The following is a 23,182-nucleotide window of genomic DNA, read 5'->3' as shown; positions in this document are numbered from 1 at the left end:
GGAAAGAAGAATTAGACGGGTCAATTTGACCCCGGAGGACGACACAAGGGTTAACCTACAATGACGACTTCAGATTGCTTGTTTCGTCCAACCTGAAGTGAATGAATGTGAATCATCAGCTAACCCTCACATTTGAGAAGCATTTAGTTTAATAAAAGACTTTAAATATTAAATCAATTGTCAAAATCGTTGTTTAATTTTCTGTTCATCGACTAATCCATTATTTAATTATCTTAACCCTCCTGTTGTGCTCCCGGGTCAAATTGACCCATCTGTTTTGACTCTTCCTTCCTTCCCTCCTTCCTTCCTTCCCTTCTTTCCTCCCTCCCTCCTTTCCTTCCTCCTTTCTTCCTTCCTTCCTTCCTCCCTCCTTCCTACCTTCTTTCCTTCCTCCGTCCTTCCTTCCTCCCTTCCTTCTCTCCTCTGTCCTTCTTTCCTTCCTTCCTCCCACCCTCCTACCTTATTTCCTCCCACCCTCCTACCTTCCTTCTTTACTTACTTCTTTCCTCCGTCCTTCCTTCCTTCCTTCCTTCCTTCCTTATTTCCTTTCCTCCCTTCCTTCCTTCCTCCATCCCCCTTTCTTCCTTCCCTCCTTCCTGCCTCCCTCCTTTCCTTATTTCCTTGACTCGAACACAACAGGAGGGTTAACAGGACTTCTGAATGCTCTTAAATGCTCTTAAAATGTTATAGTTGAATTGAATTTTGACACAAAATATTGGTTTTATTGATTCGATTGATTACCACAGGCCTTAAACCTTACTTTATACCATGGGCAAATGCAGTGCATGCCCTTCAATAAAAATAATTGAAAATATTAATCTGGCAGTGTGTTCAATTATACAATACCTTAGTTCTACTGTTTTGGTCTTAAATCCTAATCTGTGACACTGAGTAGTACAGTTACTGCTAGACGATGTTTACTGTAGATGAAGCAGCTTATCTTAACGTCAAGGGGAGATTACGTGTATTTAGACGATCCCCACCGAGGGAGGACCTAATTTTCTGTGTACAACATCTTATTTTTTCAACAAATTAAACAAAAATTGTTGGCACTCTTACCTCTTACACATTTTTTGTTTATCGGTAACTTTGTCTGAGTTACCGGTACACGGCAAACCCAGCGGGCAGCTATGCTCGGGGTCCGACATGTATGACGTCATTGCAGTTATTGTCCAATGACACGCCTCGAAATTTCCCGGGAGTGTAACTTGTTTTTCTTTGTTTGTGTGGTTACCATGGTTACCAGGGATTTGCTGCTATCAAGCGTCGTCATGTCAGTGCTGAATATGTCTGCTTTCATTTAGCCTACATACACTGTAAACTCCAACACACTGTTGTTGGTAACATGGGGCAAGTGTGAGTTGATATAGTAGTTAAAAACCATATTATATTTTTTATTAATGAATAAATAAATACCCCCCTTACTTCAGCATGACCACAGTAAAAGGTCACCGCTCGCCACTACTTTATACTGATGCTATTAGTAGATAGTAGAACTTCATTAGTGGACATCTATGGACAACCATGTTCATCAGTTTTATAAATGTCATAAAAAGTTAGTCATGGCTTCTTCTGTGCTTTCATCATATTCTGGTCTTTACAGTTTGATGAATCTCTGATTTTGGGGATTTCTTTCTCCCACAGGTCTCACATGTTCACTGGAGGTGGCCTTCATCCTGGACAGCTCGGAGAGCGCCAAAATATTCCTGTTTGAGAAGCAGAAGGCCTTCGTGTTGAGCTTCAGCACCCGCCTGTCCATGCTGCAGGTCGCCGGCTGGACGCTGAAGGTGCGGATGGCTGCGCTTCAGTACAGCAGCTCCGTGGCCATAGAGCACAGATTCACAACCTGGAAAGACCTGGATTCCTTCCACGGTCGAGTCAGCACCATGAACTACATCGGCCACGGCACCTACACCACCTACGCCATCGGCAACGCCTCGCAGCTGCTGGTGCAGGAGACGCCGGCGGACAGCGTCAGGGTGGCGGTGCTGATGACCGACGGGGTCGATCATCCCCGCAACCCCGACGTGATCTCAGCTGCGGCCGAGGCCAAAGGTCACGGTATAAAGTTCTTTGCCGTGGGGTTATCAGACATCGCCCAGCAGAGTCAGAATAACGCCAAGCTGAGGGCCATCGCCAGCACGCCCGCTCAGCAGTTTGTTCAAAGCCTCCTCGACGTTCAGCTCGAGGAGAAGCTGCTCAAAGAGATGGTGAGTGTTGGCTTCAGGTGAGACGGTGAAGATGGTGTCTGGTTGGTTTAACATGGGATAAAAAAACAAGAACATATCAGGAGGTTTTAACACCAACACAGCAAATCTGTTATTTATGGTATTTTCTGCTGTTGGGAAATAAATGTAATGTAATAATTATGCAGACATGTATAAAGTACTAGCGATCCAGACTTGAGTAGAAGTAGAAGTACTCTTTAAGCACCGTACTTAAGTGGAAGTACTAAAGTATTAAACTTGTTTTGTACTTAAGTATTGCAAGTAGTTTATTTCTAAAATTACTACTCAAGTAATGAAAGTAAAAGTAAAAGTATTGTGTAATGTAGTTATTAAATATTAATAGTTATTAATCTTTCACTCCGGCGAATGAAAACATGGACTGTAAGTAGGGCCAGGGGTGGTCTTCTTCCTCACCGCCACCACCACGATCACTCGAAGTTGAAGGTGTTGTTTCTGGTTCTTCCATCTCTGGTTCAAAGCACTTACTCTCGACGCAGGCAGGCAGCGGAGCGAGAGAGGCTGAGCAGGGAGCAGAGCGAGAGAGGCTGAGCAGGGAGCAGAACGAGAGAGGCTGAGCAGGGAGCAGAGCGAGAGAGGCTGAGCAGGGAGCAGAGCGAGAGAGGCTGAGCAGGGAGCAGAGCGAGAGAGGCTGAGCAGGGAGCAGAACGAGAGAGGCTGAGCAGGGAGCAGAGCGAGAGAGGCTGAGCAGGGAGCAGAGCGAGAGAGGCTGAGCAGGCAGCAGAGCGAGAGAGGCTGAGCAGGGAGCAGAGCGAGAGAGGCTGAGCAGGGAGCAGAACGAGAGAGGCTGAGCAGGGAGCAGAGCGAAAGAGGCTGAGCAGGGAGCAGAGCGAGAGAGGCTGAGCAGGGAGCAGAGCGAGCGGTCTTCTCACCCTTTGCACACATTACGTCATGTATAGGGTTGCAAAGGGGTTGAAAGTTTCCGGTAAATTTCCAGAAAGTTTCCAGTAAATTTCCATGGGAAGTTAAGCCGGGGAATTTTGGAAATATTCCAAATTGGAAACTTTCCATGGGAATTAAGGGAATTTATGGGAATTTATGGGAATTAAATGGGAATTTATGGGAATTTATGGCAACTGAGGGTAATTTAGTGGAAAGGTATCATCATTTGATTGATTAATTGGATAAAAAAAAAAGAACAATGAACAATGAAAGAAGGTGCACAAACAATGTCGCTTGATGTCCCTGAGCTGTTGAAGTTATATTAAATTATACAATTATTTATAATTTAATATTAAAAACAACTAAATGTTATTATTCTTAATGGTTTCACACACAACTCTGAAGAAATACAACAATGTGTGAGTGAAGCTACACATAGATATTCAACTGTACTGCATGATATCTGGTTGGTTTAGTCAGGATTATGCTAAAATATTATTTTACACAACTATATTTAAGTTCCGTAATAAGAACATACCTTCAGTTTAGTAGATTCCCAGTTTAATCCCGTTAATTCCCATGGAAAGTTTCCAAGTTTGAAAATTCCCGGAATTTTGCAACCCTAGTCATGTAGATCTTGTTCGCGCCACAGTAAAATTGGATGCAACGGTTGTTATAGCAACCATAAACTCTGAACGGGACGGTAGACTAACGAGTAACGATGCAGCACATAAAAAATGTATCGGAGTAAAAACTAAAAACTAAACTCATCAAAAATATGTACTGAAGTAAAAGTGGAAGTAGGAGAAAAAAATAATCCTCCAGTAGAGTACAGATACAGCATTTTAGTACTTAAGTAGAGTAGTGAAGCAGTTCTACTTCGTTACTATACATCTCTGTAATTATGATTATTAAAATGTAGGACTTGAAACTCTTTTACTTTGGCGACTCCTAGCTGTAGTATCAGGAAAGACACTCGAACAGGCCGAACCAGAACAGAAAGCAGAAGCAGAGATTGCAGTAATTAGCTCCTGGGTCAAATTGACTGTCCCTTTTTTTTGACTGTTCCTTCTTTCCTTCCTTCCTTCCTTCCTTCCTTCCTTCCTTCCTTCCTTCCTTCCTTCTTTACATCTGTTCTTCCTCTCTCCTCTCTTTCTTTCCTTCTGCTCTCTTTCCTCTTTCCTCCTTCCTTCTGTCCTTCCTCCATCCCCATTTTCTTCCTTCTGTCGGATCCTTCCTTCCTTCCTTCTTTCCTTTACTCCCTTACTCCCTTCTTTCCTTTACTCCCTTCCTTCCCTCCTTCCTCCCTCCATCCCTCCCTCCCTCCCTCCCTCCCTCCCTCCCTCCCTCCCTTCCTTCTTCCTCCCTTCCTTCTTCCTCCCTTCCTTCCTCCCTGCCTTGTTTCCTTTACTCCCTTCCCTCCTTCCTTCCTCCCTCCCTCCTTTCCTCCCTTCCTTCCTTGACTCGAACACAACAGGAGGGTTAAAGATGCTGTAATTAAACATAATGGCTTTAATGTGTGGTCTTAGCTTCGGTGTTGCAGCTCAGCGTCCTAGAGTTTATTGTACATGAGTTAAACAAAGTCATATTTGGAAAAACCTAAATATTCAAATTAGTAGTTTAGAAACATTTCAACATACAGTCGGTGTTTAAAGAGAGTTTAAATTATTTCAGAGTCAATTCAGTCGACTTCTACTTCTTATTAAACTGTATAATTCGACTTTACGTGTCCTTATGTTGTGTGTCTCAGCTTAAATGAGGTTAAAGTTTAAAGATCCTCTGCAGACTTACAGAAATACTCTGCTTGGAACAATAATGTGTCTGATATGGTTTTATATATGTACCATAAAAACTGCTAAATAAGCTTTTACATAAGTCACTCCAAATCTTTTTCAATCTACTTTTATTTGAAACTAGGGCTGTCAAATGATAAAAAAAATTAATCGAGATTAATCGCAGAATTTCCATAGTTAATCACGATTAATCGCGTTTTGAATTGCATGTTTAAAATCCAGAGTGTCTTAACTGGGAATCAATCACGGCTCTGCTGCGACTCCCACACTCCAAAATGCTCCTTTGGTGGAGCTGAGGCTGGCTTGGCTGCACCTGGGTGTTTAGCGTGGAGGTGCTAACTCAAACTCCACGTACTCCGGTGGTAGTTAAACTCCGTTTGACACAGGTTGCATTTTACTTTTGACTTGTCAACTGAAGCGTCTGGAAGTGTTTTAAAGTTAAACAAGCCGTTCAAAAGTCCAGTAGCTCTCTTACTTTCCATCAGCGCGGTAGGTTTACTGCAGGAGGCCACTTCAAAGCATAGCGCTACAGCTAGAGGAGCTGTCTACGGGGGAGTAGAAGGGACAAAAAGGCTTGCAACATTAAAATGAGATTAAAAAAATTAACGCATTATGGATTGCATTGAATGGCATCTACTTCTTCTCCCTCATGGGAAAATCCAGAATCTATGAATATATAAATAATTTTAATTTAATTTTAGTTTAACTGCTGAATCCAAGATGTCTGTTACTTCACTTTAAAGTCCACTCTCAGTGTTTGTGTACTGGAGGCTTCAAGTTTCCACGTCCATGAATATTGGACCAGGACCGGAAGCAAACTACTTGTGATGTCACAAACCCTGCTCGTATGCCCCGCCCCCTTAACCCTTTATTGGGCAAATAATTATATTTGGTAACTTCTGTAAATATCCCAAAATATCCTTCCTTCCTTCCTTCCTTCCTTTCCTTCCTCCCTGCCTTCTTTCTTCCCTTCCTCTTTTCCTTTCTCCCTCCCTCGTTCCTTATTTCCTCCGTCCTTCCTTCCTTTCCTTACTTCCATCTGTTCTTCCTCCCTCCCTCCTTCTCTCCTCCCTTCCTTCTTTCCTTCCTCCATCCTTCCTTCCTTCCTTCCTTTACTTCCATTTGTTCTTCCTCCCTTCCTTCTTTCCTTCCTCCATCCCCCTTTCTTCTTCCTTCCTTCCTTCTTTCTTCCCTTCCTCCCTCACTCCTTCTCTCTTTCTTTCCTCCCCCCTACCTTCCTTCCTTCCTTCTCTCCTCCCTTCCTTCTTTCCTTCCTCCATCCTTCCTTCCTTCCTTCCATCTGTTCTTCCTCCCTCCCTCCTTCTCTCCTCCCTTCCTTCTTTCCTTCCTCCATCCCCCTTTCTTCTTCCTTCCTTCCTTCCTTCCTTCCTTCTTTCTTCCCTTCCTCCCTCCTTCTCTCTTTCTTTCCTCCCCCCTACCTTCCTTCCTTCCTTCTTTCCTCCGTCCTCCCTCCTTCCTTCCCTTCCTTCCTTCCTCCCTTCCTTCTTCCCTTCCTTTCAATGAGTGTCCTATAAAGGGTTAAAATCTAAAACTTTCAATATAAAATATGAGCTTTATCGACCAAGCTGCCGGCCACAGAGATGGAGTCTCAAGCACTCCACTGTGTCTGGAACAAGCTTTTTATAGTTTAGAAATGTTCTTTAATTTTTATTTTTCTTTAGTTTTTTTTAGTTAGCTTTTTTATTTCAGTTTAGTTTTAGTGAGTTCATCAAGTGATTTAGTAGTTTTAGTTTAGTTTGTATTTTGAAGGAATTGACTAGTTTTATATCGGTTTTATTTTGAAGGAATTGACTAGTTTTATATCGGTTTTATTTTGAAGGAATTGACTAGTTTTATATCGGTTTTATTTTGAAGGAATTGACTAGTTTTATATCGGTTTTATTTTGAAGGAATTGACTAGTTTTATATCAGTTTTATTTTGAAGGAATTGACTAGTTTTATATCGGTTTTATTTTGAAGGAATTGACTAGTTTTATATCGGTTTTATTTTGAAGGAATTGACTAGTTTTATATCGGTTTTATTTTGAAGGAATTGACTAGTTTCAGTTTAGTTTTTATTTAGTTTTAGTGTTTCAGGTATTCAGAGAAAGTCTTGACTTGTAGAAGCTGAAAAGGATGAAAGAATGAGTGACACCAAATATGGTTTATCATATCATATATAAGTCCTTTTTTAATTTCATTCTTTAACCACGAAGCATAGCGGCTGCTGCAGGACAGGAAGTCATCGAGGGAGAAAACTAAACTGAATTTATCTGCAGTTCAGTTTAGTTTTAGTTAGTTTTACATTCTTCATTTTAGTTTTTATTGTAATTTCAGTTAACTAAATTATTTTTTCATTGCTAGTTTTAGTTTTAGTGAACTATAATAACCCTGGTACTAACTAGTCAGTGCTGCTGTCTTGTAGAAAAGAAAATGTCAAAACTATAAAAACCTTGGTGAGTACTAATACTACTGTCTGCCCAACATCAAGTCGATGCTTCAGTGACTCTCAATCAGTTGTGTCTTTAATGTGTCTGCAGCTTTTCTTCACACCAGTAGACAAACTGACTGCTATCACTCAGCCTCCACCCCCCCCCCCTCACCCCTCACCCCCCCCCCCCCCCACCCCCACCCCCACCCATGTTTGGCTGAAGGTGGGAACATCAGCCCCCTTGTTGTGTCTGGTGGGATTGAACTCGCCCGGCCGGCTCTTGGCTCTCCACACGGTTCCTGCTCACCCTCACATCGGGTTCAAATCTCAGTGACAGGGTTGTGTCTGGTTGAGACTAGAGAGGGGGGGGGGGAGGGGGAGGAGGAGGGGGAGGGAGGAGGAGGAGGGGGGGTGATGGGGGGGCTTCCCCGCCTGCTTTGCATTTTCCACACACACACACAGAGAGAAATGTCAAATATCTACAGTAGGTCAGAGTCTGTCTGAGAGACTGTGGCATGGCTTGTTCTGCTTTCCAGAGATGTGAGATATGATTCATTCACATGGTGAGAAAGACACTAAACTTCCCTTCCTCCCTTCTTTCTTTCCTCTGTCCTTCCTTCCTCCCTCCCTCCTACCTTCCTTCTCTCCGTCTTTCCGTCCGTCCTTCCTTCCTTCCTCCCTTCCTTCCATCCTTCCTTCCTTTCTTCCTTCCTCCCTTCCTTCTTTCTTCCCTTCCTCCCTTCTTTCTTTCCTCTGTCCTTCCTTCCTCCCTCCCTCCTACCTTCCTTCTCTCCGTCTTTCCGTCCGTCCTTCCTTCCTTCCTCCCTTCCTTCCATCCTTCCTTCCTTCATTCCTTCCTTCCTTCCTTCCTTCCTTCCATCCTTCCTTCCTTCCTTCCCTTCCTCCCTTCCTTCCTTCCTCCCTTCCTTCTTTCTTCCCTTCCTCCCTTCTTTCTTTCCTCTGTCCTTCCTTCCTCCCTTCCTCCTACCTTCTTTCTCTCCGTCTTTCCGTCCGTCCTTCCTTCCTTCCTTCCTTCTTTCCTTCCTTCTTTCCTTCCTCCCTTCCATCCTTCCTTCCTTCCTTCCATCCTTCCTTCCTTCCTTCCCTTCCTCCCTTCTTTCTTTCCTCTGTCCTTCCTTCCTCCCTCCCTCCTACCTTCTTTCTTTCCTGTCCTCCCTTCCTCCCTCCCTCCTACCTTCCTTCTCTCCATCTTTCCGTCCTTCCTTCCTTCCTTCCTTCCTTCCTCCCTCCTACCTTCTTTCTTTCCTCTGTCCTTCCTTCCTCCCTCCCTCCTACCTTCCTTCCCTCCGTCTTTCTGTCCGTCCTTCCTTCCTTCCTCCCTCCCTTCCTTTCCTCCCTCCCTTCCATCATTCCTCCCTCCTTCCTCCCTCCCTTTCTTCCTTCCTCCCTTCCTTCTTTCTTCCCTTCCTCCCTTCTTTCTTTCCTCTGTCCTTCCTTCCTCCCTCCCTCCTACCTTCCTTCTCTCCGTCTTTCTGTCCTTCCTTCCTTCCTTCCTTCCTCCTTCCCTTCCTTTCCTCCCTCCCTTCCATCATTCCTCCCTCCTTCCTCCCTCCCTTCCATCATTCCTCCCTCCTTCCTTCCTCCCTTCCATCATTCCTCCCTCCTTCCTTAAGTATTTCAATGAGTGTCCTATAAAGGGTTAACCTACATGAAGCTGTTAATCTGGAAGTTGCACTAACATGTTGTCTGATGTTGTTTTCCATCTAGGGAGCAGTTGCATTTGAAGGGGTAAGCATTTTACATTTAATTCAACATTTACATCGACTCTGTTTAAACCAGGGGTGTCAGACATGCGGCCCGTGGGCCAGAACCGGCCCGCCGAAGGGTCCACTTCGGCCCACTTGCCCACCCTGTCTTTTTTTCCCTTCCTTCCTTCCATCTGTCCTTCCTTCCTTCCATTTGTCCTTCCTTCCTTCCATCTGTCCTTCCTGTCTTCTTTTCCTTCCTTCCATCTGTCCTTCCTTCCGTCCATCTGTCCTTCCTTCCTTCCATCTGTCCTTCCTTCCTTCCATCTGTCCTTCCTTCCATCTGTCCTTCCTTCCTTCCATCTGTCCTTCCTTCCTTCCATCTGTCCTTCCTTCCTTCCATCTGTCCTTCTATCTTTCCTTTCTCCCTTCCATCTGTCCTTCCTGTCTTTTTTTCCTTCCTTCCATCTGTCCTTCCTTCCTTCCTTCCATCTGTCCTTCCTGTCTTCTTTTCCTTCCTTCCACCCATCCTTCTATCTTTCCTTCCTTCCTTCCATCTGTCCTTCCTGTCTTCTTTTCCTTCCTTCCACCCATCCTTCTATCTTTCCTTCCTCCCTTCCATCTGTCCTTCCTGTCTTCTTTTCCTTCCTTCCACCCATCCTTCTATCTTTCCTTTCTCCCTTCCATCTGTCCTTCCTGTCTTCTTTTCCTTCCTTCCACCCATCCTTCTATCTTTCCTTTCTATCCCTTTCATCTGTCCTTCCTGTCTTCTTTTCCTTCCTTCCACCCATCCTTCTATCTTTCCTTTCTCCCTTTCATCTGTCCTTCCTGTCTTCTTTTCCTTCCTTCCACCCATCCTTCTATCTTTCCTTCCTTCCTTCCATCTGTCCTTCCTGTCTTCTTTTCCTTCCTTCCACCCATCCTTCTATCTTTCCTTCCTTCCTTCCATCTGTCCTTCCTGTCTTCTTTTCCTTCCTTCCACCCATCCTTCTATCTTTCCTTCCTTCCTTCCATCTGTCCTTCCTGTCTTCTTTTCCTTCCTTCCACCCATCCTTCTATCTTTCCTTCCTTCCTTCCATCTGTCCTTCCTGTCTTCTTTTCCTTCCTTCCACCCATCCTTCTATCTTTCCTTCCTTCCTTCCATCTGTCCTTCCTGTCTTCTTTTCCTTCCTTCCACCCATCCTTCTATCTTTCCTTTCTCCCTTCCATCTGTCCTTCCTGTCTTCTTTTCCTTCCTTCCACCCATCCTTCTATCTTTCCTTTCTTCCTTCCATCTGTCCTTCCTGTCTTCTTTTCCTTCCTTCCACCCATCCTTCCTTCCTTCCTTCCATCTGTCCTTCCTGTCTTCTTTTCCTTCCTTCCACCCATCCTTCTATCTTTCCTTTCTCCATTTCATCTGTCCTTCCTGTCTTCTTTTCCTTCCTTCCACCCATCCTTCTATCTTTCCTTTCTCCCTTTCATCTTTCCTCTCTGTCTTTTTTTCCTTCCTTCCTTCCTTCCTTCCTTCCATCTGTCCTTCCTGTCTTCTTTTCCTTCCTTCCACCCATCCTTCTATCTTTCCTTTCTATCCCTTTCATCTTTCCTCTCTGTCTTCTTTTCCAACCTTTCCTTTCTTTTCTTTCTTCCTTCCTTCCTCACTTTTATTCTTTCCTTCCTTCCACCTGTCCTTTCTTCCTTCTCCTTATCTTTCCTTCTCACCTTCTTTCCTTTCTGCCTACCTTCTTTTCCTTCCTTCCACCCATCCTTCTATCTTTCCTTTCTATCCCTTTCATCTTTCCTCTCTGTCTTTTTTTCCAACCTTTCCTTTCTTTTCTTCCTTCTTTCCTTCCTCACTTTTATTCTTTCCTTCCTTCCACCTGTCCTTTCTTCCCTCTCCTTATCTTTCCTTCTCACCTTCCTTCCTTTCTGCCTTGCTTCCTTTTGTCCTTCCTCCCTTCCTTCCTCACTTTTATTCTTTCCTTCCTTCCTTCCATCTGTCCTTTCTTCCCTCTCCTTATCTTTCCTTCTCACCTTCCTTCCTTTCTGCCTTGCTTCCTTTTGTCCTTCCTCCCTTCCTTCCTCACTTTTATTCTTTCCTTCCTTCCTTCCATCTGTCCTTTCTTCCCTCTCCTTATCTTTCCTTCTCACCTTCCTTCCTTTCTGCCTTCCTTCCTTTTGTCCTTCCTCCCTTCCTTCCTGGCCTCCTTCCTACCTTCCATCTTTTTTTTTTTTGACACCTCTGGTTTAAACTGTGTAAAAGTTGCACTGACTCATTAATATATTCATTTCTCTCTGTTATAGTGTCCACAAGCTCAAGTGTGCTTGTGTGAAAGAGGAGAGAGAGGTCCTCCAGGAAGTCCAGTGAGTTCAACACTATCACCAAATTTCAGTTTTATGTTTTAATGTCTATAACTAACACTGACAATAATCAATAATGCACCATTATGACTTTTTTAGGGTAGAAAAGGAGAGCCAGGTTTCAGAGGGTCGACTGGTTCAAAAGGAGCCAGGGTAAGTTATCAAACTACACTACAGTATGATGCCCCAGTCTGTCTTAACCCTTGAACAGGCCTTACTAGTTATGTCATTTGCACCTCAAGTAAGGAAGGAAGGAAGGAAGGAAAGAAGGAAGGAAGGGAGGGAGGAAGAAGGAAGGTAGGAAGGAAAAGAGGGAAGAAGGAAGGAAAGGAGGGAGGAAGGGAAGGAAGGGAGGAAGAAGGAAGGAAAGGAAGGAGGGAGGAAGGGAAGGAAGGGAGGAAGTAGGGAGGGAGGAAGGGAGGGAGGGAGGGAGGAAGGAAGAAGGAAGGAAAGGAAGGAGGGAGGGAGGAAGGAAGGAAGGTAGGAAGGAAAAGAGGGAAGAAGGAAGGAAAGGAGGGAGGAAGGGAAGGAAGGGAGGAAGAAGGAAGGAAAGGAAGGAGGGAGGAAGGGAAGGAAGGGAGGAAGTAGGGAGGGAGGAAGGGAGGGAGGGAGGGAGGGAGGAAGGAAGGAAGGAAGAAAGAAAGAAAGAAAGAAGGAAGGAAGGAAGGAAGGAAGGAAGGGAGGGAGGAAGAAGGAAGGAAAGGAAGGAGGGAGGAAGAAGGAAGGAAAGGAGGGAGGAAGGGAGGGAGGGAGGGAGGGAGGGAGGGAGGGAGGAAGGAAGAAAGAAAGAAAGAAAGAAAGGAAGGACAGACGAAGGACGGAAGAAAGGACAGAAGGAGGGAACATTTACCCTAACAGCTGAACTAAGATCTGAGGAAGGAAGGAAGGAAGGAAGGAAGGAAGGAAGGAAGGAAGGAAGGAAGGAAGGACAGAGGAAGGACCCGGGAGGACAACAAGAAGGTTAAAGAGTGTGTATCTCCTGGTGCACGTTGCCTGTTTAAGGGTTAAAACAACAATCAGGTGCCCATATGAACATTGAAGCATTGCTGTCATCATTCCTCATGTTCATATCGACTATCAGACCATCCCTTCATCAAGTGGTGGACGACAAAATCCACAATCCACAAGTCCACAAGTCCACCAAAGTCCTCCCCTCTGTGCAAAAATGTATTTACAAGTTTATCTGAATCTGAAATATGAAGCTTCAGCCATCCAAAATGAGTCAAATCAAGTAGATAGCTTTCACCATTACAGTCTTTTTAGAGTCAAATTCTTCATTTTTGCACAAAAATGAGGGAAAGATAGAAGGATGGGTGGAAGGAAGGAAAAGAAGACAGGAAGGACAGATGTAAGGGAGAAAGGAAAGATAGAAGGATGGGTGGAAGGAAGGAAAAGAAGACAGGAAGGACAGATGGAAGGAAGGAAGGAAAGATAGAAGGATGGGTGGAAGGAAGGAAAAGAAGACAGGAAGGACAGATGGAAGGAAGGAAGGAAAGATAGAAGGATGGGTGGAAGGAAGGAAAAGAAGACAGGAAGGACAGATGGAAGGGAGAAAGGAAAGATAGAAGGATGGGTGGAAGGAAGGAAAAAAAGACAGAGAGGAAAGATGAAAGGGAGAAAGGAAAGATAGAAGGATGGGTGGAAGGAAGGAAAAGAAGACAGGAAGGACAGATGGAAGGGAGAAAGGAAAGATAGAAGGATGGGTGGAAGGAAGGAAAAGAAGACAGGAAGGACAGATGGAAGGAAGGAAGGAAAGATAGAAGGATGGGTGGAAGGAAGGAAAAGAAGACAGGAAGGACAGATGGAAGGGAGAAAGGAAAGATAGAAGGATGGGTGGAAGGAAGGAAAAGAAGACAGGAAGGACAGATGGAAGGGAGAAAGGAAAGATAGAAGGATGGGTGGAAGGAAGGAAAAGAAGACAGAGAGGAAAGATGAAAGGGAGAAAGGAAAGATAGAAGGATGGGTGGAAGGAAGGAAAAGAAGACAGGAAGGACAGATGGAAGGAAGGAAGGAAAGATAGAAGGATGGGTGGAAGGAAGGAAAAGAAGACAGGAAGGACAGATGTAAGGGAGAAAGGAAAGATAGAAGGATGGGTGGAAGGAAGGAAAAGAAGACAGGAAGGACAGATGGAAGGAAGGAAGGAAAGATAGAAGGATGGGTGGAAGGAAGGAAAAGAAGACAGGAAGGACAGATGTAAGGGAGAAAGGAAAGATAGAAGGATGGGTGGAAGGAAGGAAAAGAAGACAGGAAGGACAGATGGAAGGAAGAAAGGAAAGATAGAAGGATGGGTGGAAGGAAGGAAAAGAAGACAGGAAGGACAGATGGAAGGAAGAAAGGAAAGATAGAAGGATGGGTGGAAGGAAGGAAAAGAAGACAGGAAGGACAGATGGAAGGAAGGAAGGAAAGATAGAAGGATGGGTGGAGGGAAGGAAAAGAAGACAGGAAGGACAGATGTAAGGGAGAAAGGAAAGATAGAAGGATGGGTGGAAGGAAGGAAAAGAAGACAGGAAGGACAGATGGAAGGGAGAAAGGAAAGATAGAAGGATGGGTGGAAGGAAGGAAAAGAAGACAGGAAGGACAGATGGAAGGGAGAAAGGAAAGATAGAAGGATGGGTGGAGGGAAGGAAAAGAAGACAGGAAGGACAGATGGAAGGAAGAAAGGAAAGATAGAAGGATGGGTGGAGGGAAGGAAAAGAAGACAGGAAGGACAGATGGAAGGAAGGAAGGAAAGATAGAAGGATGGGTGGAAGGAAGGAAAAGAAGACAGGAAGGACAGATGGAAGGAAGGAAGGAAATGAGGGGCTGTGGTGGATTTGGATCCTTCATTCATTACATTATAATAAGCACATTTAGAGTGAATCTTTAAAATGGACATTATGAACAAGTGGAATGATTGCAGTGAAGTTAACCCTCCTGTTGTGCTCCCGGGTCAAATTGACCCATCTGTTTTGACTCTTCCTTCCTTCCTTCCTTCCCTCCTTTCCTTCCTCCTTTCCTTTCTTCCTTCCTCTCTTCTTCCTTCCTTCCCTTCTTCCCTCCTTTCCGTCCTTCCTTCCTCCTTCCTTTCCTTCCTTCCTTCCTCCTTTCCTTACTTCCCTTCTTCCCTCCTTTCCTTCCTTCCTTTCTTCTTTCCTTTCTTCCTTCCTCTCTTCTTCCTTCCTACCCTTCTTCCCTCCTTTCCTTCCTTCCTTCCTCCTTCCTTTCCTTCCTTCCTTCCTCCTTTCCTTCCTTCCTTCATCTCCCTTTCTTCCTTCCCTCCTTCCTCCCTCCCTCCCTCCTTTCCTTCCTTCTTCCTTCCTCCTCCCTTCCTTGACTCGAACACAACAGGAGGGTTAAAGCTCTTTCTCTTTATCTCAATTCATTAGTTTTATCCATTGTAAAAAGCATCCTTGGGTTTGTGAAAGGAGCTTTATAAATCACACTTATTACTATTATTATTATTACTATTTGGGCATTTGAGGATTGTTTTAATACAGCCTTGAAAAATGTGTGCACCTGTCCTTTAATGTTTCATTTTCATGCAGCTAATTGTGAGTTTCATTTCATAAGGGGGAGTCTGGTGTGAACGGCCTGCCTGGAAGTGATGGTCCTGAGGTGACATACTTCCCCTTATTCCCCTTTTATATTTATATTTTATATTACATGCTTCTAATCAGGAGACAAAACACTAATTCTGATTTTCTATTTTAATATTTTACAGGGCCGTCCAGGTTATAAAGGCAATAAGGTCTGTGTCTGTACTCCTCCTCTTACCCTCATCAGCTCTACATGTGCTTATAAAATAGGGTCTAACTCTCTCTGTGTGCTCTTTTAGGGGGAGAGAGGCGACTGTGGCACTCCAGGAGAAAAGGGTGACACTGTATGAACATTGTTTAACTACATTATTTTAATTAAATGATGAAGAAATTGTCTTTATAATTAATTAAGTGTCATTTTGTCATTTTGCAGGGCCCTGAAGGACCACCAGGCTCACGAGGACCCAAAGGAGAACAGGTAGAGAGGCCGGGTGTCTTCCTTTTATTGAAATGATAATTATAAATATGGGCAGACAAAGGGATTTTTTGATCTTTTAAACTCTAATAAATTGCATTTCTGTAGATTAAATGAAGTAAATTATAATCATGAAGTAAATTATATATGAAAAAGAGCATTTTTAGTGAGTTTTAGTGGGTGGACTAGTGTTTTCTCAAGCTTGCAACTTCATGTACAAACAGTAGAAGTAAGTAAATATAAAATAATTAAAAAATGTTAATAAGGAAAATGTCTTAATAAATGACTCAAACTCAAGTCTACTCTGCTGCCTCTGTTCCCTGCATGCTGCAGACAGTTAAAGCCTTAATTCAGCTTTTATCAATCAGTCTGCTTATCAAGAGTGCATTTTATCAAGCTTGCAATTTCACATATAAGGAATATAAAGCACCAAAAACTCAAAAGATTAAAAGACAATAGTTGATAGTGATGAAATAATTTGATAAACTTGCCTCAATCACCATTTTAAGGGACTTACCATTAGATTTCTCAAGTTACTTTGTCATTCCACTTCATACAAGTCTTTCTAGCCTTTCACTCTTTCATGATTTATTTTAATATTATATTTTAATGTCTGTCACGTCCACCCTCGTCCTCCACAACCCTGACTCCAGTCCACTGTCTGCTGCTCATATTGATACACAGACATCACGATACATCAGACAGTCCCCGTTCACTCTCCAATATGAAAAATGGAAGTGGAATTTGTCTTTTATTCACTTCTGCACTAATGGAATGTGAATATTGGATTATGAGTAATCCTGATACTAATGTGGCTAACCAAAGCAGTGAATCCAGGCTTGCAGGATATTATTCTTTTGCAGGAACAGACTTTGTGTGGTGGGATTAGTGCAGGGACCTGGCCGCCCAGCACCACTCTTCCTCCTCTGTGCCACTGGCACAGTGTCAGTATAACCTTGTTATTTTGTGAGCTCGGCCTGAGAATCGAAGGACATGAAAGCCATGAATGTTGATTTTAATCCTGTTGTATTTTTCATTTTTCATGGTGGTGGGGTTGGTTTTGACGTGCATATCAGTCATATAACGTTGGGGCTTCATTTGTAGCTTCATACATGATGGATTTTGGCTTTTGGGTTTCTTTCTTTTCGTTTTTTTGCTGCTGGATTTAAACTTTTGCTGCATTAGAAAGAAAATTGTTGAGTGAGTAAAATCAATATATATGCTTTATAATGTTGTAGTTGTAGTTTAACCCTTTATAGGACACTCATTGAAAGGAAGGGAGGAAGGAAGGAAGGATGGAGGAAGGAAAGGAAAGAAGGAAGGAAGGAAGAAGAAGAAAGGGGGATGGAGGAAGGAAAGAAGGAAGGGAGGAGAGAAGGAGGGAGGGAGGAAGAACAGATGGAAGGAAGGAAAGGAAGGAAGGAAGGACGGAAGGACGGAGGAAGGAAAGAAGGAAGGGAGGAGAGAAGGAGGGAGGGAGGAAGAACAGATGGAAGGAAGGAAGGACGGAGGAAGGAAAGAAGGAAGGGAGGAGAGAAGGAGGGAGGGAGGAAGAACAGATGGAAGGAAGGAAAGGAAGGAAGGAAGGACGGAGGAAGGAAGGAAAGAAGGAAGGGAGGAGAGAAGGAGCGAAGGAGGAAGAACAGATGGAAGGAAGGAAAGGAAGAAAGGAAGGACGGAGGAAGGAAAGAAGGAAGGGAGGAGAGAAGGAGGGAGGGAGGAAGAACAGATGGAAGGAAGGAAAGGAAGGAAGGAAGGACGGAGGAAGGAAAGAAGGAAGGGAGGAGAGAAGGAGGGAGGGAGGAAGAACAGATGGAAGGAAGGAAAGGAAGGAAGGAAGGACGGAGGAAGGAAAGAAGGAAGGGAGGAGAGAAGGAGGGAGGGAGGAAGGAAAGGAAGGAAGGAAGGACGGAGGAAGGAAAGAAGGAAGGGAGGAGAGAAGGAGGGAAGGAGGAAGAACAGATGGAAGGAAGGAAAGGAAGGAAGGAAGGATGGAGGAAGGAAAGAAGGAAGGGAGGAGAGAAGGAGGGAGGGAGGAAGAACAGATGGAAGGAAGGAAAGGAAGGAAGGAAGGAAGGACGGAGGAAGGAAAGAAGGAAGGGAGGAGAGAAGGAGGGAGGGAGGAAGAACAGATGGAAGGCAGGAAAGGAAGGAAGGAAGGAAGGATGGAGGAAGGAAAGAAGGAAGGCAGGAGAGAAGGAGGGAGGCAGGAAGAACAGATGGAAGGAAGGAAAGGAAGGAAGGAAGGATGGAGGAAGGAAAGAAGGAAGGGAGGAGAGAAGGAGGGAGGGAGGAAGAACAGATGGAAGGAAGGAAAGGAAGGAAAGAAGGACGGAGGAAGGAAAGAAGGAAGGGAGGAGAGAAGGAGGGAGGGAGGAAGAACAGATGGAAGGAAGGAAAGGAAGGAAGAACGGAGGAAGGAAAGAAGGAAGGGAGGAGAGAAGGAGGGACGGAGGAAGAACAGATGGAAGGAAGGAAGGACGGAGGAAGGAAAGAAGGAAGGGAGGAGAGAAGGAGGGAGGGAGGAAGAACAGATGGAAGGAAGGAAAGGAAGGAAGGAAGGACGGAGGAAGGAAAGAAGGAAGGGAGGAGAGAAGGAGGGAGGGAGGAAGAACAGATGGAAGGAAGGAAAGGAAGGAAGGAAGGACGGAGGAAGGAAATAAGGAATGAGGGAGGGAGAAAGGAAAAGAGGAAGGGAAGAAAGAAGGCAGGGAGGAAGGAAAGGAAGGAAGGAAAGAAGGAAGGAAGGAAGGAAGGAAGGAAGGAAGGAAGGAAAGGAAGGAAGGAAGGAAGGAAGGAAGGAAGGATATTTTGGGATATTTACAGAAGTTACCAAATATAATTATTTGCCCAATAAAGGGTTAATCTGAGTTGTGTTGCATTGAAGGATTGTATAAGCTGTTAAATGTGTTTTGCAGGGTGCGCTAGGACCATCTGGAGAAATGGGACCTGAGGGCACAGTGGGACCGAAAGTAAGTTTACCCCAAAATCTCATCATGCACTGAAATATACTGGAAGGAGGGAGGGAGCAAGGAAGGATGGAAGGAAATGAGGAAAGAAGAATTTAGTTATTTAATGTCATTTAGAAATTCGGGAGGTTCTTCCTACCTTCCTCCCTTCCTTCTTTCCTCTGTCCTTCCTCCCTACCTTCCTCTTTTCCTTTCTCCCTCCTTCCTTCCTTCCTCCCTACCTTCCTCTTTTCCTTTCTCCCTCCCTCCTTCCTTCCTCCCTCCGTCCTTCCTTCCTTCTTTCCTTCCTTGCTTCCTCTGTCCTTTTTTCCTTCTTTCCTCCCTACCTCTTTTCCTTTCTCCCTCTGTCCTTCCTTCCTTCCTTCCATCCTTCCTTCCTTCCTCCATCCCCCTTCCTTCCTTCCTTCCTCTCGCCCTCCTTCTTTCCTTCCTCCATCCCCTTCTTCCTTCTATCCTTCCTCCCTCCCTCCTTCTTCCCTTCCTTCCTTCCTTCCCTTGACTCGAGGACAACAGGAGGGTTAAAATGATGTAACTTGGTCCTCCATTTGTAACGTGCTATTATTTACATGCAGCACTTCCTTCACACTTTCCACACAACATATGTACTGTAGGGTTAGGAAGGAAGGAAGGAAGGAAGGAAGGAAGCAAAGGGCACAAATGGGACCTGAGGGCACAGTGGGACCGAAAGTAAGTTCACCCCAAAATCTCATCATGCACTGAAATATGCTGGAATTTTATTTTATTGTTTCCGATAGCAACACTTAGACTGCCGATTGCAAGCACTACAAGATCTTATCTGATGAAGTCACTAAATGAGCCGCAGCATTATTTCTTATTTTGACGCCCCCTAGTGGCAGCTTTGATAAAAGACACTCTAAGCTACTTCTAAAAAACTAAACCCTCTATATGCAAAAAACAGATATGAGTTTACATTTATATCTTTGTGGGAGTCTAAGAGGGAGGGAACAACACATTACTCACTTTTAAATCCTACGATATTCAGCTAGCACGGTTAGCGTAGCGTCACTATTATTTGAAGTTTTAATAATAGGCTATTCCCATAGGTTTGGATCTTTTCTTCCTTCCTTCTGTCCTTCCTCTCTCCCTCTCTTTCTTCTTCTCTCTTTCCTCTCTCCCTCCTACCTTCTTTCCTTCCTTACTTCTTTCCTCCGTCCTTCCTTCCTCCCTTCCTTCTTTCCTTCCTTCCTCCCACCCTCCTACCTTCTTTCCTCCCTCTGTCCTCCCTTCCTTCCATCCTTCCCTCCTTCTTCCTTTCCTCCATCCCCCTTCCTTCCTTCCTCCCACCCTCCTACCTTCTTTCCTCCCTCTGTCCTCCCTTCCTTCCATCCTTCCCTCCTTCTTCCTTTCCTCCATCCCCCTTCCTTCCTTCCTCCCACCCTCCTTCTTTCCTTCCTCCCACCCTCCTACCTTCTTTCCTCCCTCTGTCCTCCCTTCCTTCCTTTCATCCTTCCTCCCTCCCTCCTTCTTCCCTTCCTCCATCCCCCTTCCTTCCTTCCTCCCTTCCTTTCTTCCTTCCTTCTTCCCTTCCTCCATCCTTTCCTTGACTCGAGGACAACAGGAGGGTTAAAATGATGTAACTTGGTCCTCCATATGTAACATGCTATTATTCACATGCAGCACTTCCTTCACACTTTCCACACAACATATGTACTGTAGGGTTAGGAAGGAAGGAAGGAAGGAAGGAAGGAAGGAAGGAAGGAAGCAAAGGAGTAAGGAGGGAGGGAGGGAGAACACATGTGCTGTACTGTCGGACCTTTAAAAAGTTTGACCGAGGGTAATAACATGCTGCTGCATCCATCGCCACGGAGATGTCCCGCAGCCTCTTCACAAAGACGTCTTTATCCAGATGAAGTGAAATGTGATTTATTGCACATTCAGGAAAAAAAAAGGAAATTATAAAGGGAACAAAGCGGTGCTCTTTATTTCTTAAATGCCACAAAAGGTTGCAACAAGACTATAAAACTATTTGGCTTTACTGATTTGGGTTTTTATAGAATTTCAATCAGATATCAGTGAGATGTTTCTCTGAGTGGCACTAACATAATTTTGTTTAACAGTGTAAGCAGTTTAATAGACTGGGGTGAACTCTGTTTATTTAATCCTCCATGTGCAAAATTAGGGCTGTCAAACGATTAATTTTTTTAATCGAGATTAATCGCATAATTTACATAGTTAATCACGATTAATGGCGTTTTGAATTGCATGTTTAAAATCCTGTTATTTTCCATTTGAAGGCAGTTTTAAGCCCATAATGTAAAGCATTTCTTACCAGAGTGTCTTAACTGGGAATCAATCACGGCTCTGCTGCGACTCCCACACTCCAAAATGGTCCTTTGGTGGAGCTGAGGCTGGCTTGGCTGCACCTGGGTGTTTAGCGTGGAGGTGCTAACTCAAACTCCACGTACTCCGGTGGTAGTTAAACTCCGTTTGACACAGGTTGCATTTTACTTTTGACTTGTCAACTGAAGCGTCTGGAAGTGTTTTAAAGTTAAACAAGCCGTTCAAAAGTCCAGTAGCTCTCTTACTTTCCATCAGCGCGGTAGGTTTACTGCAGGAGGCCACTTCAAAGCATAGCGCTACAGCTAGAGGAGCCGTCTACGGGGGAGTAGAAGGGACAAAAAGGCTTGCTACATTAAAATAAGATTAAAAAAATTAACGTGTTATGGATTGCATTAATCTAATCGCGATTAACAAACTGCAGTTGAAACTGAGGTTGAAGGTTTTTCTTACAGATGCATTAAAAACATCTCAGGACATGAATAACAATGTAAAAGGCTTCTTTAAAAAGCTGTTTGCATTTGTAATGATTACACTTGAATGGTTGTCAGGGACGTGCACATGATTATAGAGGGGCAGGTGCTCAAACTCAGAAAAGGGCAGCTGCGTGCCAAATTTGTTTTCCGGTCCTTTACACAATATGGAAATGAATGTAAAATGAAAAAGTAAAGTGCTAATAGGAAGTTAACTACTTAGCTGTGTGTCCTGTGTAGGTGAAAGTGAAGCATGAGTTCATTCACATTATCAAAGTCACAATAAACTTTATATCTAAACCTCGGACCTGTACTTCAGACCTGTAGTGAGGGAAATATGATCCGCCGTAAACACGCTGCATTTTATTTTGAAAGTTAACCTGGTGTTTTATTTTGTATTTTATACACGATTTTCCTATCCCGCACGATCTGCTCTGTGCTACATTGACGTCCGGCAAAAATAGAATATTTAAGCACGTTGAATAAGTGGACGGCGACTAGTTAGCCCATGGTTAAATTGTGAATATAACTGTATGCACTGTATAATCATGCTCAACACAGTATAAGAGCAGTGTCATCAGCTAACATGCACATTTTACTGAGATTGTCCTTCAACCAGACTTATTTTTAATAAATAATAATACATTTTATTTATAACGCGCTTTTACAGGTGCTCAAAGACGCTTACAAGTAAAAACATAAAATGAAAAGAACAAATATTGTAGAAGGTTAAAAAGACATAAAATAGAAAGAGGATAAAAAATAGTTCAAAAATAGTTTAAAAAGGTATGTGTTTAAGAGTGATTTGAAGGTTTAGGGGTCTGTACAGTCTGTGATGGGTTTGGGGAGTGAGTTCCAGAAAGTGGGGGGGGGAGAAAGGGAAAGAGGAAGGGAGGAAGGAAGGAAGGAAAGAAGGGAGGAAGGAAGGGAGGGGGGAGGGAGGGAGAAAGGGAAAGAGGAAGAGGAAGGGAGGAAGGAAAGAAGGACAGAGGAAAGAAGGGAGGAAGGAAGGGAGGGGGGAGGGAGGGAGAAAGGGAAAGAGGAAGGAAGGAAAGAAGGAAGGAGGACAGGGCAGTGGAGAAGGCTCTGTCCCCCCAAGTTCGGTGCTTGGTCCGGGGGGGTATGGCTAGGAGATTTCCCTCTGAGGATCGGAGGGCACGGGAGGGGGGGTTGTAATGGTGGAGCAGGTCTGTGAGGGAGGTGGGGGCCATGTTGTTAAGTGATTTGTGGGTGAATCAGGGTTTTGGCAGCAGAGAAGGTGAGTGAGGGGCAGGGACGGACGATGTTCTTGAGGTGACAGAAGGCGGTCCGGGTGATGTGGTTAATGTGGCGGTCGAACTTGAGTTGGGAGTCAAAGATTCATCCATTCATTTAAAAAACAAACTGTGTTCCTGTGTAAACTACAGAGAGTAAAGATGAGTGGTTCATGTTTTAATGAGCTGTTGAAATACTGTTTAAATGAAAACCTGTGTGTGCTTGTCACAGGGAGACCGAGGGCCCAGCGGTGCTTCTGGACCACCGGGGGACATCGGGATTGGATTCCCAGGAGCCAAGGTGACGCATTTATATTTAAATGACCATCAAATATCTTCTAATGTAATAATTTGTGTCTTTCCTCATTATTTTATGTTATTTCTAAAAGTTTAAAGTCAAAGTTTGTTGAGTATCTTTTTGTAGTTTGTTCTTATATCGGCTCATTTTAAGAGTTACAGACGATTAACCGTCCTGTTGTCCTCGAGTCAAGGATGGAAGGGAGGAAGAAAGAAGCAAAGGAGGAAGAAGGAAGGAAAGGAGGAAGGAAGGAAGGGAGGGAGGGAGGAGGAAGGAAGGGAGGGAGAAAGGGAGGGAGAAAGGGAAAGAGGAAGGAAGAAAGGAAGGAAGGACGGTAGGAGGGAGGGAGGGAGAAAGGGAAAGAGATGGGAGGAAGGAAAGAAAGAAGGATGGAGGAAAGAAGGGAGGAAGGAAGGTAGGAGGGAGGGAGGGAGGCAGAAAGGGAAAGATGAAGGGAGGAAGGAAAGAAAGAAGGGAGGAAAGAAGGGAGGAAGGAAGGTAGGAGG

At 44.3% G+C, this 23,182-nt stretch overlaps 1 protein-coding gene across 1 annotated transcript in view; it reads left to right on the top strand.

Moving 5' to 3' along the window:
• Positions 1 to 23,182, top strand: part of col28a1b (collagen, type XXVIII, alpha 1b) — a 59,302-nt gene that overhangs the window by 8,734 nt on the left and 27,386 nt on the right. The window contains exons 3-12 of the mRNA XM_053326835.1: positions 1,645 to 2,210; positions 9,081 to 9,101; positions 11,339 to 11,398; positions 11,495 to 11,548; positions 14,945 to 14,989; positions 15,096 to 15,122; positions 15,210 to 15,254; positions 15,344 to 15,388; positions 18,304 to 18,357; positions 22,611 to 22,679. Coding sequence (XP_053182810.1) covers positions 1,645 to 2,210; positions 9,081 to 9,101; positions 11,339 to 11,398; positions 11,495 to 11,548; positions 14,945 to 14,989; positions 15,096 to 15,122; positions 15,210 to 15,254; positions 15,344 to 15,388; positions 18,304 to 18,357; positions 22,611 to 22,679 — 986 coding nt within the window. The remainder of the gene's footprint in view (positions 1 to 1,644; positions 2,211 to 9,080; positions 9,102 to 11,338; positions 11,399 to 11,494; positions 11,549 to 14,944; positions 14,990 to 15,095; positions 15,123 to 15,209; positions 15,255 to 15,343; positions 15,389 to 18,303; positions 18,358 to 22,610; positions 22,680 to 23,182) is intronic.

The sequence above is a fragment of the Scomber japonicus genome, chromosome 10 (assembly GCF_027409825.1).
Source record: "Scomber japonicus isolate fScoJap1 chromosome 10, fScoJap1.pri, whole genome shotgun sequence".
NCBI lineage: Eukaryota > Metazoa > Chordata > Actinopteri > Scombriformes > Scombridae > Scomber > Scomber japonicus.
The sequence above is the reverse complement of the archived record's forward strand: the minus strand, read 5'-3'. Positions and strand labels throughout refer to the sequence as shown.